The 16,722-nt window shown below is 47.0% G+C and overlaps 1 protein-coding gene across 3 annotated transcripts in view; it reads left to right on the top strand.

Moving 5' to 3' along the window:
• Window positions 1–11,851, top strand: part of ALG9 (ALG9 alpha-1,2-mannosyltransferase) — a 34,805-nt gene extending 22,954 nt beyond the window's left edge. The window contains exons 13-15 of one of the 3 annotated variants that reach the window (XM_084803542.1): window positions 3,003–3,132; window positions 3,964–4,094; window positions 7,366–11,851. In XM_084803542.1, coding sequence (XP_084659668.1) covers window positions 3,003–3,132; window positions 3,964–4,094; window positions 7,366–7,489 — 385 coding nt within the window. In that variant the 3' untranslated portion in view covers window positions 7,490–11,851. The remainder of the gene's footprint in view (window positions 1–3,002; window positions 3,133–3,963; window positions 4,095–7,365) is intronic. The other 2 variants (XM_084803543.1, XM_084803544.1) reach the window with 2 other exon arrangements.
• Window positions 11,852–16,722: the final 4,871 nt, after the last annotated feature.

Raw genomic sequence — 16,722 nt, forward strand, 5'->3', positions numbered from 1 at the left:
TAAATACAGAGGCTTCACAACAAGGTGCAAACCACTGGTAACGCTCAAGAACCGAAAGACCAGATTAGCCTTTGCCAGCAAACACCTAAAAAAGCCTGCCCAGTTCTGGAATAAGATTCTTTGGACTGATGAAAGCAAGATTAACTTGTACCAGAATGATGGGAAGAGAAAAGTATGGAGAAGAAAAGGAACAGCTCATGATCCAAAGCATACCACATCATCTGTCAAACATGGTGGAGGCAGTGTTATGGCATGCGCATGTATGGCTGCCAATGGAGCCAGGTCACTGGTGTTTATTGATGATCTGACTGCTGATAAAAGCAGCAGGATGAATTCTGAAGTGTATAGGGCTATACTTTCTGCTCAGATTCAGCCAAATGCTGCCAAAGTGATAGGACACCGCTTCATCTTGCAGATGGATAATGACCCAAAACATACAGCAAAGCCAGTCAACTGATCTACACCCAGTAGAGCATGCTTTTCACTTACTGAAGACAAGACTGAAGGCAGACCCACAAACAAGCAGCAGCTGAAGGCAGCTGCAGTGAAGGCCTGGCAAAGCATCTCGAGGGAGGAAACTCAGCATTTGGTCATGCCCATGGGTTCCAGACTTCAGGCAGTCATTGACTGCAAAGGATTTTCATCTAGGTATTAAAGGCAGTCCTTAAGTTTGAGATGATGTTGGTTTGTTCCATTACTTATGAGCCCCCAATGATGGGTGTATGTGTGTATGCCACTGGCTGTCCTTCCTGAATGGTTAGTGCCCCACTTTTGTCAAACCCCTTGAATTACAGCTGAAAGTCCTGACTTCGCTCCCATCTGGGTGTGTTTCCTTTCAACTTCAATGTGGTGGTGTACAGAGGCCAACTGCCAAAACAGTTATCCTTGTTCCAATATTTCTGGCCCTGACTGCAAATGTAATAAATAAAAGGACTTCTTCACACAGCACATTGTTAAACTATGGAATTCACTACCACAACATGTAGTGATGGCCACTATTTTTGATAGCTTTAAAAGAGGATTGGACAAATGCGTGGAGGAGATGGCTGTCAGTGGCTATTAGTCCTGATGACTATATGCTACCTCCAGTATCAGAGCCAATTGCTAGGGAACATGGGTGGAAGGGTGCTATTGCACTGCCCTACTTGTGGGCTTCCCATTAGGGCATCTGGCTGGCTACTGTGTGAACAGAACATTGAACTAGATGGACCCTTAGTTTTAATCCAGCATGGCTCTTACGTTCTTACGTCTGTGAAGATTCATCTTTCTCAGTGAGTATGTCTGGGAATAGACCAGGATTACATTCTTGGGTGGACCCATTCGATGACCTGTGCCCCACTCACCCACCCTGGGAGAAGTCAGTCACACACATCCTTTGAGTCAGCCAGTCACAGAAACTGCCAGCCCTCTGGTCACAACTGCCCACATTCCCCCTGTACATGCACAGCTGGTGGCTGGGACTGGGTTGTTGTTGGCCACTGCAAGGGTCAGAGAAAGGCATTGAGGTCTGTGGGATGGAAAGGGAAGTGCCCAGAGGGGTGGCAGGACTAGCTCAGCTCCCCCCAATGTGACCCACAGCTCTCTCTACTGAAGAATACTGGGCAGTGGTGTATGTCGCAATTCTGCAGGAAAAATGCAGAATGAGGTGCTGGGTGCAGAATTCAGTTTCTTAAGAAAATCCACTTCAGGCATTCAGAAAACAAGGTTTCTAGGCCTTATGTGGAAAGGATGAAGGCCATGCCTGCTGGTTTCAGAAGGTGGGGGAGGAAGCTGGGGCTAAATAAGCTAACTAGAGGTCCAGAGGGGGCAAGTTCCTTACCCCTCCCCACACCAGCCTCAGTTATGCAAGATAGCAGCACTTCCCAGAATCACTTATGCAAAGGAAGAGATACAATGGAAATCAGGTCAGCTTGTGCCCAATACTGCTTGTCTTGACCTTGAATTTGGATTGGCAGAATGTTAAGGGTTTGGGGCTTTTAAAAAAGCGGTTTGGCGACTGATTGACACCGTATTGCATTTGAGTCTTCTTGGCATCATTGACACTCTTATCAGGCTTCACTTCTAACTGCCTCCGCTGTTTCAGACCAAGGCAGCGCCCCTGCAGAGACGTTACTGTAGCTGTAAATTCAAGGTTTTAATAACCTAAGGGCACCTAGATCATAAAGTGCCAGATGGGCGTCTTAAATAAAGAGAGAGGGAGAGAGAATGAGGCATTAAATCCCAACCCCGGCACAAGGGAGCAGTTATTAAGAGGAACAAAACTCTACATCAAAACTGCAGCACCATTACATGAGCTGAGATTAGTTCTTGACTTGCAGGTGATTAGGGTCCAGATGGCAGCCAAGGGCTGCATTCTTAAAGTGTTGGTTATGGAGTGTGGAGAACAAAACGCCTGTCCAAATCCCCTGCCCCATTGAAGCTCCTTCTGTTAGGGTAACTCTGGTCCTGCTGCAGCAGGTGTGCTCAGAATGATACTTGACTCTCAAACATTCTGTGGCACTTACTGGTAAAATGTGGATTTTTAAAAGGTCCTGTGCCAGCAGTAGCCTGTTCATTTTCCCTCTTCCTGACAATGGGTCTTTGTTCTGTTTATGTTCCCAGGAATGCTGCTGTCTTCCTCCGCCCGCCATCCCTGGCTTATCAACCTGTCACAGCTATAGCGTTCCATTTCTCCCTGTTTTGCATCCCTCTAAGTTTGGGGGCGGGGGAGCACCTAGAATTTGTAATATGAAGTGTAGTTAACAACTGATAATGGGATTGTGAAAACGCACCCCTAGTTTTCCTACTAAGGCTGCAATCCAGGAAATCACGTGCACAACACTATCCCATGGTCTGCAAATCCCTGGGAGTGTGAGTCATTGCGTAGCGTTAAGTGGTAAGCCCTCGCTGCATTTATGACCGTTCTCTTGCTTGGCCCCTGCCTGTGTCTTTTTGTGTGCAAGTTAAAGGGGGTGGGGGAAAGGCTTTTATATAATTTTTTTCTATCCCTCTTACTCTTGCAGTTGGCAGCTTCAGTTCATTCCGTCAGAATTCAGGGGCCAGTTGCCAAAACCATTTGCCAAGGGACCAGTGGCCACACGCATCATTCCAACAGACATGAATGACCAAAACCGGGAAGAGCCCTCTAGATACGTAAGTGGCACTGTCTTTTCTTTTTTCTTTTTTTAAGACTCTGGCAGCACCCCTGCCCCCCAAACATCATCACTTTGCCCTGCCTAAGGTCATAGCAGTGGGGAGTTGGAACTTCCTATTTGACCAGTGGTTATTTCCTGTTTGTCCCTTTACATTTGGAGCAATAGCTGGAGAACCGCAATGGATTTAAATAACTTAGGAAGTGCTTTCTGTTATAAAAACTGGTTCTGCTATTGGTGCCTTGACTCTCAGTGTTTCTGGCAAATTTAACTTCTGTCGCCAAGTTGTTATGGTATACAAATGAGGAAGGACAAAGGGGCCTTTAGGAATAAGGCTGATGAAACTGACATGGACTGTTTCCATTCAGCCCTAATCTGAGTAGATTTGCATTAATCAAGCAGATCTGATGCTCCTAGCCCTTGAGACCAGCCTTCCCCAGCCTGGTGCCCTCCAGATGTGTTGGACTACAACTCCCAGCATCTGGCCAGAGGATTCTGGGAGTGGTAGTGTAACACATGTGAAGGGCACTGGGTTGGGGAAGGGCGCTCAATATGTTAACACAGAGAAATCCCACTGATTTTTATGGGAACTTGTTTCCACATACGAGTTAAGCCTCAGGGCTCTTTTGCACATTACAATATGCAGCCACAATGTGGGTGTGTGAGACACTCGCACATCTCCTTTTCAGCTGCACAAGTGCACCCCAGTTGTTCCTCTTGTATGGCTGGGACAGGCAGGGCTCTTTTGTCCCTGCTGAGAGAGAGCCCTGATGTTTTGGGCTGCATCCCTGAAGGAGAGGGAACCTACCCAAAATGCCCTCTCTTCATACAGTTTGACATTTCCAAATGCCATTACCTGGTGGATTTAGACACCCCAACTGAAGCGCCCAGGGAGCCAAGGTATGCAGCGAACAAAGATGAATGGATCAGTATCGCTTACAAGCCCTTCCTGGATAGTTCAAGGTAAGAGACGGCCGCACACAAGGGAAAGGAGTGTTACAGAGGGCAGATTCTGTTTAGGAAGCATTGAGGAGCTCTGGAAAACTAAGGCAGGGAGCATGGGTCCTGTGATGGTGAACCTGACAATTAAAATGACTGCCCTGAAAAAAAGGCACACCAGCTGAATGTATCGGCCCTTAACTATGCAGCCGTCCTGCACCTGCTCCCCCCCCCCCACACACACACTTGTTGCTGCTGGCCTGGAACAGTAACAGTATGCACTACTGGGGAGCTGGAAGGCATGAAGCCATTTCCAGTCATTGCCTTTTGGAATGGCTCAGCACAGAGTTTGAGTCACGCTTGAGGTCAGCCAGTCGCGTCTTTGTGGTCAAGAAGGAATGTTTCCCCCAGTAGAGAGGGCTGTTAATGGCCAGCAAGCAGCTCTTCTCTTCCGTACCCCTGCCAACAAGTGAGCCGTGGACTGCTAAAACTACTACTGGGACGTGAAGTTAATCACATCCCCTCACTTCTAAATTTGCCTTTCCCCTGTGTTATCCTCTTCCTCCCCACCCACCCCACCACAGAAATTGCTGAGCACCGCCTGTGCTGGCCACAGTTTTGCTCCATGTCTACCCATCCCAGGGTGCCTCCTTTCTGAAAGGATCTGCCAGCCCAGCGAGCCATCCTGAGCTGGGAAAAGGGGAGAGTGTTTCAAAGGTTCAGTGCAGTCCACTCCCTCTTCCCTTCCTGCCTATCCTTGGCGATGGCAGAAGCGCTGTCTCTAGCTCTAGTGTTCGCTGCCTGCCTGACTTCCCTGGTGTTCCCCACATTTCTCTCTTTGTAATTTAGAGAGGGAGGGAGAGAGAGAACATGATTGAGAATTGTTACCTTTCTTGTATAATAGCTCAGTGAGTGGGTGGTTGGGAAGCAGACACTGCAAGAATTTCCCCAAGGAGGATGGTGGCAGTGGGAGATGTGTTAATAGGTTTCCAGCTGGGGAGAGAAGCCTGACTGTCAGCTCCAGAAGATGGCAGGGGGTGGAGCTCAAAGCACTGGCAACCAGGGGAGGCAGTGGCCAAGCAGGCGCCTGTGTCTGTGTCTCCTTCTGCTGATGCGGAGTCTAGCTGTGGCCATGTTCTAAGGCAGAGAAGGGGAGCCTCAGGCCCAGCAGCCAAATCTGGCCCTCCTGGTGGCCGAACCTGGCAGTCGTGGGTCCCCCAGTTGACCACACCCCCTTTCCCTGGCCTTGCCCCCTTTCCCCTAACTGCCTGTCATTTGGTGGTTTCTTGGCTTTTGTGCAGTTTTCCCCCCATTCTAACAGGTTGAAATGCCTCTCCTGAGGCTGAGTTACGAGCAATAAGAGCATTAAGCTAAAGTATGCTGATGCTTGGGGTATGCTTGGCCCCAGACCTTTTGCCCCACCACGTTTGCCTTTGCAGTGTGCCCCCCTCCCCCCGACTTCTCCGAAGTAGAATCCAGCCCTTGGGCTAAAAGTGGTTCTGAGCCTCTGTTCTAAAGACATTAGGTGGTGTTTTCAGAGTCCATGATTTCCATAGGTTGTGTAAATGCGCATACTCCTGTGAGTGGGGAGCAAGCGGCATGCTCAGTGTTTTTCGGATGTGAACTTTTAATAACGCTTTGCTTCTGATGCTAGTATAGATGTTTCCAAAAGTGAGATGACTATCTCCAGTATCTTAGTTTCTGAAAAGGAAGTTGTCCAAACTTAAGTCTGCCTGGGATTCCACCCTCCATACTGCACAAACTCAGAGGGATTATTGTCTTCTTTACTTCATATGTCCCAGGAGAGAGGGGCTTGCAATTGAAAAGAGGTACTGAGGCATCGTCCTGGCATAAATGTAATCTCTAGATATTCCCAGGAGCAGACATCCCTTTCTTTTTGTAGGAATCTGGCACTGGTGAAAGGTCCTCCACTGACTTGCCTGTAGCATAGATAGCCAATCTGCTGCCTGCTGTGCTCCTGGTTCAGATGCGGGGGGGTGGGGGATTGAGAGAAGGCTGTGGGGCATGTTGGATTTTGGCACTTGCTTGAGTTCTGCCAGCTTCTCCTTTGATCCAAACATAGTGGCTCTGAATAGAGAAGGGGGTGGGGGGAATGGAATGGTTAGTGGTTATTGGCTATTTCTAGAGACTGGAATTTGACCGAGGAGAGGGAGGGTGGAGGGAGGTCATGTGGCTGATGGCTAACGGACCTAGACCTTAGGCTGACTGCTCCTCACTCAGCCAGGCTGACCTCCACTGCAGTACAGCCAGCAGCCGAACTTCTGAACCCTCCAGGGGAAGGTGCCAGCTGCCTCCCTGCCCCCCAGGCCTTGTATCAATCCATCAGTCCTTCATCGCCAGACCGACCACAGCTGCTGCTGCTCAGGCAGCCTTCCATGCTCTGGATGCATTTCGCCATGGGTGGGCCCATTTGTGTGGCTGCACTCTACATCCAAGAGAGCCAGACTTTGTGCTTGGAACTGATTGTGTAAAGATAGCGAAACACACACAGGCCTGGAGGAAAAGGCCCAGGGGTGGCGCTAGAGAGTCAGTGGGGGCTGGGGGTGGGTGGCAGTGCTGCCTGACCAGTTTGCCTTTATCCTTCCTGCCACAACCGCTCTGCTTCCCTGGGAAACAGAATGACCTCGGCTGCTGGATTCACGCTTGCTGAACCAGAGGCTTCTGGGAGACAATAAGTCCCCCACTGACGTCAGTGAGAGCCGCAGTAACTCTCAGTTGGCTCTGATAAATGGTGCTGCTAATTGAATTAGAGAGCACTTGGAGCCAGCAACTAATTATGCTACACAGGCAGCAGCTTTGTCCAGGTCCATTTAATTCTGCATTGGCTGAGCGCTCCAGTTCTGGTGGAGGAAGAGGCCATATGGATTAGGGCTCCCAGCTGAGGAAGCAAAAGTATGTGCCACATTTCAGGCCAGTTTGCCCCACTCCCCAATGCACACATCTCCCTATAATTGATGCTCAACTACCCTCCCCGTTCTCTGGCTCCTGGAGGGCAATTTCCTAGTCAGGAAAAGTTTGGGGCCATTGTCTTTCTATTTCCAAAATCCGCTTCTGCTGCATAGCTGAGGATTTCCAGAAATCCCTACGTTAACTTTCCTCAACTCCAGGACTACAATGCTGGCTAGGGGATGAGAGTTGTTGTTGTCCAACACGTCTGTTTGTGGATGAGCCCATTTCAATGCCCAACTTTACATGTGGGATCGTCAGGTTTGCTAGATTAATCTGTAGTGGTATGTCATGCATTTTATTATTAAAACCTTCCTTGGTTTTCCAGGTCTTCAAAGTTGTTTCGGGCCTTCTATGTTCCCTTCCTCTCTGACCAGCATACTACATACATGAACTATACCATCCTGAAGCCCCGGCGCTTGAAGCAAGCCAGGAAAAGAACTGGAAGCTAGAGTCTCCCAGGACCCAAAGAGAACCAGCCAGAGAAACTGGCTTCTGCTTCAGGTTTCTTAATCCCACCTGTCCACTCCCATTTTTGTAAGTGTGGCATAGGGTGGTAGAGAGAAAAAACATGCTTGTGAAGGTTTCCGATTTTTGGTTGGCTGTCCTGCAAAGGTATTAAGGAGATATGATCTGCCATTGTTTGGAGTTCTGTGCTTTACTTCCAGAAATTCTTCTAGGAAAATACTAGCCAGGTGTAATCGAACAGTCTGTTGTCTCTATGCTGGGGAGTCAACAGGAGCAGAAAGCTCTGTTTGAGAAAATGACCCAGTCCCTGGCTGCAAGATAGCACTGTGCTCTGGGTCTTTCAGCATTTCCCCTCCACCGCAGAACATCCTGCCTGCCCTGGAGGGAGTGGGGTTTTTTTCAGAGGCCTTTTTGGAGAGAGAATGCAGCAGTAGCAGCAGGAATGCAAAAGCTCTCCAGTGGGTCTAAAGGGAAAATGGCCCTCCTCGACTCAGAGTGAGCGGGAATAACTTGCACTTTCAAAAACTGTGACTTTTGTTAATTATGTAATTTCGTGGACCGTGACTTCTGTGTGAGCAGGTTTTATTTTAATGACATCCATTGTCTTTGTTGTCAGCTGCTGCCAAAACGTCATTTTTTAGAAGTTTTCTTTTTACTCTTCTCTATATCCTAGGCTCTTTGTGAAATGTCTGGCTTCATAGCATTTCTAAATTTAGGAAGAGATGGAAAAGAGAGCTCTCCTTTTTGTTGCACACCCTTTGCTATGGAACACGGCTGTTTCATTCAGCTATGAGGCTGTCTTTAGTGTTGATTTAAAAAATAGTCTTTGGCCTCTCCAAACACATTAATATGTATGGAACTTCTGAGTGCTATATGTGTAGGAGTGAGAGGGTTTCTCTCATCTTTCTCCCTCTGCGCTGTCCCCTGCCCTTCCCCCGTCTAGCTGCATTCTCCATGGACTCAAAAGTAGATGAAAATTGTTGACGTCATGCAAGAGACTGAGCAATGGGTGTTTTATTTCATGATGGGAAAAGGAGGCCTCTCTGAAGCTGGAGCTGGCATTTTAAGTGTCCAAGGAGACTAGCCTGCACCATGTATCGCTAAGTGGAACAGCTGGGTAGGAGGCAGGAGGGGCTGTTCATCCTAAAATAGTGCTTCTGTTTGTTAGTTACAAAATAAGTTTCCTCTAGTTTGAGGTGGTGAAAGGTACACTGGTATTTCCCTGTTATAGGCTACTTGAAATTACTGAGTGTCCATCCCTCCCCCCCGACCCTGCCCTCACAAGGCTTTGGTTGTTTCTCATGCCATCTTATAATTCTAGTTTAAGGCCCTCTTTCTAATACTTACCATCTCAAAGGGCCCTGTGGTTTTGGGACCAGCACAGCTGCCTTTTTGCCACTTCCTGATTGCGCTGGTTTCCCCCTGCTCACATGCCGAAGAAGTTCTCCTGTGCTTTTTAACATCTGCAGGAAAGTCAAACCGCTAGCCCTCCTCACTGCTAGGAATATCTTATTACACAAACCAGTGACTTCTTAAAGTAGTTTTTGCACTTTGGGCAAAATGTCCATGCAGCCCCCTTCCCCACCCCTCCCATTTTCTTATTATGGCAGGGAGGAGTCTTATGGATGCTTTGCCAGGTACAGAAAGGCAAATAGAGCACCTGGGAGTTTTGTAAGTCACAACGTCTCAAGCCGATGTTCTGGAGACTGGAGTGATCCTTGCAGCTGGTTTATGCAACATGGCATGAATCATGCCATCAGCAAGCTCAGGGCCTATTATTAGATTAGGAAACTGCAGCTTTGAGACAAGATTTGCTTATTAATATCGGTTATTTCTGCCAGAGCTCTCAACTAGGAGATGTTGGCATAGACAGAAAATAAGAGGGTCTTTGCTTCCTAGGAATTCCTTTGCTCCAGCAGCTTCTTCAGCTCCACTAACCTTCCAGTTGGGAGCCCACTGATTGTTATCAATATTAATATCAGCCGCTAATATCCACTTGCAATGAAAAGCTGACATTGCATGCTTCAAATTTTGCGTAGATAAACACAGTTCAGAAGTCTTGGTGTGTATCACGCTGACTGCCAAATACTGTTAGTGTGGCATGGTCATTTCCCTTTTCAGCTAGCAACTCCACAAGTTGCCCTAGTCTGTGCCTCTTACTACTTCATTAAGCAAAACTGGACACCTCAGGACCCTTTTGCAGATTCTAACAAGACAGTCAAAGTGCTGTTGATAACAGGGGAATTCATCCCAATAGGTGGGTTGTGAATTCCCTTGGCATGCCTGGACCCATCAAACATAGTAACAGATCCAGTTGCCTCTGGATTACTAATCCAAGCAATACAGCAAGGTATGTCAGGCCATGAGCCACAAGAGGCCAGGCTCCTTGGCCAGCACTAGATTCTGAGCAGGTCACAGGCTACTTCTACAGTTTTAAACAATTCCCACCTATTCTGCCTGCTGGGCTAATGATTTATGGCCTCACTGAGGTGCAGGCAGAGGCACTTTGGCCTGTGTTCCAGGGGCGAGGCTGCTCCAGCCAAGCTGCTGTCTCCCCACAAATGTTTTCTGCCCACTGCTCAGTGGCTGCAGGGTGATGTTCCTTTCTTGTCTTTTTGCATTAACAATTGCATTTTAGCCCCTATCCTGCTCCCTGCTAGCACCACCCCAAAAACATAGGGAACCCTTTTCATTACGAAAGGGTAACCCTATTTCGGTCAGTTTAGAGAAGCTGCAGAATACCACGCTAAAGTTTTTTTTGGACTGTACCACTTCCGGCCAAAGGTGTATGTTCACATTTGAGTATTCCCCCATGCCAAAATAACCCCCCCATGTCTTTCATATAGAAAACGAGCTCATCAGGAGAGAAGGATTCAGCGCAGCATTCTCCCTCATATTTTTCTGTATCTGTCTGCAAGTTTTTTGCATTCACACATACAAACTCCTGCCCTCAAATGGTAGAGCCCAGGGAAAGCTTTACTATGCAGTCCTACCAACTATGTAATCTGGGCCTTCATCTGTTCTAATAAAAATGAGTCCTGTGCTAGCAGAAAGATTAACAAATATATTGTGAAATATGCATCTGATGAAGTAAACCAGTCTTCCCCTAACATGGCGCCTTCTAGATGTGTTGGACTACAACTCCCATCTCAGCCATTGGCCATGCTGGCTATGGATGATAGGAGTTGTAGTCCAACATATATGGAGGGCGCCAGATTGGGGGAAGGCTGAAGTATTTATGTTTTAGGAGAATGATATGCTGCTTTTCATTTTAAAAATAATCTAAAGTGGTTCACAAAATAAAATCATAACATAATATAATAAAATGGATTAATACGTAACAAAACACCAGTAAGATATCGTATAAAAATATCCTCGGGTAGCTGGCAATGCTAGCAGTCAGGAAAACACTCGCTCGAATGAATGTGTCTTAAGTTGTCGGTGGACACACCCCACACTGGGAACCCACCTGCTCGCAGTGGGCGGATCATTCCGCATGGTGAGTGCCCCAGCGGGATAGGCCCTCCACCATACAGTAACCACATGAACATCAGTAGGCTGAGGTACGGTAAGCAAGTCCTTCTGCTCAGAACATTAGGACCGCAGTGGCCTATGTGGGAGAAAGTGGTCTCTTAGCTCAGGGGTGGGCAGGACATAGATCTCCAGCTGTTTGGGATTTCAGCTCCCAGCATTCCTCACCATTGGCCACAGTGGCAGAGGCTTCTGGAGATCTACCTTCTGCCCACCCCTGTCTTATATAACCTGGTCCTGAGCTGCTTGGAGTCTTATAAACCAGCAATAATGCCTTGGACATGGCTTGGAAGCTAATTGGAAGCCACTGCAGAGCTTTCAACACAGGAGTTATATGTACACAGTGGGAAACTCCACTGAGCAACCTTGCTGCTGCATTTTGCACTAGCTGCAGCATCCGAACCAACCTCAAGGGCAGCCCCTCATAAAGTACTTGATCGTAGTCCAATCTTGATGTTACGAATGCATGGATCACAGTGCCAGGATATCCCTGTCCAGGAATGGTCATAGCTGTCATACCAACGTTTGTAAGAGGTCACTTGGGCCCTCGAGGCCACTTTGCTCTCGAGGCCACTTGGGCCGCCAGTGACAGAGGTGAATCCAAGAGAATCCCTAGACTTATGTTCCTCTACCCTGTAGGGGGAGCACAACCCCATCCAAGACCCCTGCCTATGAAAACCCCATAATTCATTCTGTTTTTATTTGTAGGAATTTATGTTCTGTAATAGTTTAATTTGGCTTTTTCTTTTGGTAGAAAAACATTTAATATGTTAAATAAAATGATGTCACAATAAGGGTGTTAGCCTTACGGTATCAGTAGACGTCTCATCGTCTTTCTATTACATGCCAATGAATATTTGAAATAACAGAGAAATAGTTATTGAAGGCTAAGTAAAACGTGCAGAACTGACTGCTCTGTCATCACCCCAACATTTCCTTTTAAAAGAAGGGAATAATTGCACTGTTTATTGGGGTTGACAGACAGCAGGCTTGGTGATTTGCACCAAAGAAGCTAGAAGTGCCCCATCGGGAGACTTTGGCTACTGAGGAACGAGTCTGCCAGAGGCATTAATCTCTTCTGGTGGAGCGGGGACAAGCAGTGTAGGCAGAGTCTGGTATCTGGTGCAAAATCACCATTCTTGACAATCTAAACATCTCATACACTAGATCACACACACTTCTTTCTGATCAACATGGAATAATTCACCACCACCCTGTGAATGTCAACAGTGATAGCTTCATAAACAAGCTGGAGGGGAGACAGAGATTCTGGGGCAATGTTCCAGCAAGAGGAACCACCCGTCAAAACAAGCTCAAGCCAGCAAGAAACATTTTGCTAACAGCTTGCTCGGAAGAGCAAATATTGAAGGGTTGACGGAATGAAGCTTTTCCTGTGTCTTCTTGGGGGCGGATTTTTGGCATGCAAACAGGACAAACTCTTGGGAAAGAAAGACCATGTGGGGAGAAAGCGTAGAGCAGAGATAGAGAACCTCAGACCTACAAGTCAGTGAAGGCTGCCTCATTTGACCCCACCCTGCTTATGATCAAGCTGTGCGTTGTTGTACTGACCAGGTTAAGGGGGAGTGGGGAGACTAGTTCAAAGAGGTTTTCTTGACATGAAAAAATAGCATAAACATTGGTTGTGCGCTAAGGTATTGTCACACTCAGGTTTTTGACACTCAGGATGCATAGAGCTGCAAACTGCCCAAGCCAGTGGACAGGTTTAGGTTCAAGAGTCCCTGGCGCAATTTTGTGAGTTCTGGTACAGAACCAGTGCTGCACTGGGGGTGAGTGGGGGGAGCGGAAGAAAGAATAATGAAGTATCTTATACTTGCCTTCAAAATCCTCCATGGCCTTGCTCCCTCCCCCATCTCTCAGCTCCTGTCTCACCACATCCCTTCCTGTGATCTTGGCTGCCCAGCTCCCCCTCTGCTACCCAAAGGTCTCGTGCTCTCTCAAATGACTCTGCCCTTTTTGTTGCCCCTTATGCCTCCCAGTAACACCCTCCTTTGCGTCTAGAAGTCCCTTCTCAAAACTCACCTTTTCCAGGAAGCCTTTCAGACAGCTCCCTAGTCCCAATAGCCTCTTGTAGCTAAGCCAAAGTTCACGTAAATGACATAATCCCATATTCTTGGCCTGTTTACTCCTGCCCACATCCCACCCCCACCGTATTTCCTCTGTTGTTTCTCTGGGTGTATTTTAAATTGTAAGCCCCTTGCTGGTAAGGACCTGTCAGAACTGTTCTTTTTAAAAGCACCATGTGCTGCATAAATAGTAATGGTACTGAAGAAATCTAGCTCGCAACACCACCAAAACCAAACCTTGTAAGTACAGCTGCCATGAACCCAAATGGGCAACAGTTAGCATACTAAGAAAAGGAGACTGAGTAGCTCAGAGCCTCAGGCTGCAGCATATCCTCCACTGGTACCTACAGTATCAAGCTACCAGAGGCGGAGATCAGCCACTGCCTTGTGCATTTCTTTACCCCAAAGGAAAGGGGGGGGGGAGCTGGCACCAAACCAACAACCAGAAAGGGAACAACAGAGCCCCTTAGGTGCTGAAAAAGGTGTATTTATTAACACAGTCATTCTATTTAATCCAATCACCTGCAGAGTTCTGAGCATCTCTTTTTCAAACATGCTGGGGTGAGAGTCTTAACTCCAGAAGAAGGGAAGCCTCCACAGCTGATATGAGGCCAGCACCAGCCATCTACCGCAATCCAAAGTAGTACAATGTGCCACCACAAGCACAAAACAAGAAGTAGGAATATGTGCAGAGCCAATAACTCAAGTGCAAGATCTCAACCACAGGGCTGCACATCCAAGTTACAAAACATAAAACATACATATATGAAGCATTTTATCAAGGAATTAAGCATTTGTAAAATGGTTCTTTCTTTGCCCCCCTCCCCCCAACTGTACCCATTTTGCACACACAGTACACTACTGAAATTTAACTTTCTAAATGCTTCTATTTTCTCTTAACCTAACACAAGTAAAAGGTTAAATGCTGAAATCCTGATAAAATGGCAAGGTAGCTGGACCACCCTTTAAAATAATGAGGTAGGCAGTTCCTCCCTCCCCCTTCCGCCCTGGCTGGCTGCAACCATGTTTGTTGGTTCTCAAAGTTCAAATTACTTCCGTTGCCTGGTACTTGGGGAACCAACAAGCCTTGGAGAAAGAGGAGAGGAGAGCACATCCCCAAAATGCAGCAGGTGAGTGGATTCCAGGGCGTGATTCAGGCAGCAAATGCACATTTTTAAGCCCTGGGGAGGCACTGCGTCTTTTGCTTTTGCTCTTAAAACACGCACACACATCTTGACTCCCCCAGCATCAACGTGCCTTCCAGAAGGCTTGACCTCTTCAGCAGGCACCAGGCAGCATCAGGGGGAGGGAAGGAGCCAGGAAAGAGGGCTTTGCTGGGCCGTGGCTTCTTTGGGTAAATAGAGAGGGTTGCGTCATTGCACTTTGCCTTGTGACCAGGCAGCCCGGAGGAATGTGAGGAAACTTTGCCAGGGAGCCCATTGACTTGGAGTTGGTTTTGGCTCTGTCCCAGTCACTGCCTCAATCAGCATTCAGAAGGGCTCTGTTTTCTTTTGAATTCCCATCAGAGGGCAGAAAGGCAAGCAATGCAAATGCTTCAGCTAGCCCCAGGTCTCTCTCTCACACATACTTACACACTGCAGGAGAAAAACCACACCATAATGTTTTCTGTCCATGTGCAGGCCCTGCTACTTCTGTCCCTAGAGTTGATGTTGATGTTCCCCCCATGACTTTTTCCATGGGGGATGATTGGTGGAGCAGCCAGGAAAGAGGGAGCTAAGCCAACTACCTCCTTGCATTAATCATGCTATTAAGTCTTGCTGTTGACTGAGAGAAAGAAGGAAGGAAGGAACAAAGGAAGGGAAGAAAAAGAAAGAAAGATTGGTTTGCAAGCCTTGGACTGCTGGTAACTCCACCAGAGAACACCTAGGGGTGCTACCTCTCCTCCCCATTTGAATCCTCTCCTGCTGTCAGAATTTTGAGTGTAATGTCATTGGGGCAAGGACCTTTCTTCTTTTTTCTTTGTGCTTTGCAGAATAAAATTAGCCAATGTACATTGATGGTGCTGTATATATTTAATAATTATTCAGCACTTTAGACTATCACTCTTTCACACTGTTATTTATTTATTTAATGTCAAGAGGTTTTTGGTCATCTTTAGTCCACTGATAAGGGTGCATGTTTGTCCAACCTGTTTAAAAAAAAAAAAAACTTGTAACAAATAAAAAGGGGAAGTATTTAGTTGTCATAGTAATGGGTGTTAAATATAGATAAAAGAACTAAAGTTCCTCCGACTCATTCTTCCCTTCACCTCTGGAGCAACTCTTGATGCAATCCATGCAGTGCCAGAATCAATTCCCCTTGGTACTGACAGAAAGAGAACATGCAACCCAGCCCTGCTGGCGGCTTATCAAAAATGTGTGTGTTTTCGAGAAAAACGTTAACAAACCAGGGTGGGGTGGCGGTGGGGGGAAAAGTTTTGGACTTTGAACTGGAACAAGGATAAATAAATAGTTGATAAAGCGAAGGAGGTTCGGGAGTCACAGGGCTTTGAAGTGCACTGGGGACACGAGCTAAGAGGAACAGGGTGAGGAGGAAAAACATTCTATGGCACGATCATAATATTTTGTAACCCGTAGGAGGAAGACACATTTTCCTAGGCACAGAATTCCTTGCTTTGTTTCTGGGAGCCACAAAACCAAAACATCTTGGGAAATGGTTGAACCATCATGGCTTCACCCAAAGCATCCTGGGAATGTCAGTATCAGTGGGGTGGTTATGAGAACTGGCAGAGCTGCTTAAACACTTTCCAAACTACAGCTCTGGTTGACCCAATCATAAACCCTTCATACGAGTGGGGTGGGGTGGGGAGGAAGGCACACTTCTCCTGACATGGAAATTAGCATCCATGTCAGAATACACAATGTACAAACCAGCATTCAGAAATGCAGGGCTACATTAGATGAACGCAGTCTGTTCAACACAATACATACAATAAAACAGTGGCAAGATACAGATGGTCAAGTGGGAATTTACCATGATATACATGTCATTACTTGGCAAGGTGGTTCTTTAAACCCAGATAGTTATCCAAAACTACTGCAAGGCAAGTCTGTGGCTGGAAATTTTGTGGTAAGAGGGCACAGAATCATCAAAGCACAACCAGAACATGAACAGAGGTGGGTTGATATATTTAAAGTATTTACAGTGCAATCCTATCCATGTCTACTCAGAAGTAAGTCCCACTGAGTTCAATGGGACTTACTCCCAGGTAAGCAGGTACAAGATGGCTGCCTTAATTTAATTAAATAGTAAGACAAATTTATTTTGTAAACTGTTTAAAAAAATAAGGGGCCTATAGTGTTCAATTATCCCAGTGAGCAACTGGATAGAATTCTGCCTGCAAACTTTTCCTGATCTCTACACATTTTCTTTTACAAAATAAATACATGCTGGAACATCATGGAGGGGGCCCACTTAGCTACAGACTGCTCTCACCTTGGGGACCTTAGTCATCAGTGCAGAGCCGGCCCAAGACATTTTGTTTCCTGAGGCAGAGCAGCAAATGGTGCCCCCATGCCACCCCTCCACCCAAGTCAAGGTGCACAGTACCCAAAGCCAGCCAAGTTATTTTGGCACATGAG

Source organism: Heloderma suspectum, chromosome 6 (assembly GCF_057233095.1).
Source record: "Heloderma suspectum isolate Gila_16-S chromosome 6, 16-S_ref, whole genome shotgun sequence".
Classification (NCBI taxonomy): Eukaryota; Metazoa; Chordata; class Lepidosauria; order Squamata; family Helodermatidae; genus Heloderma; species Heloderma suspectum.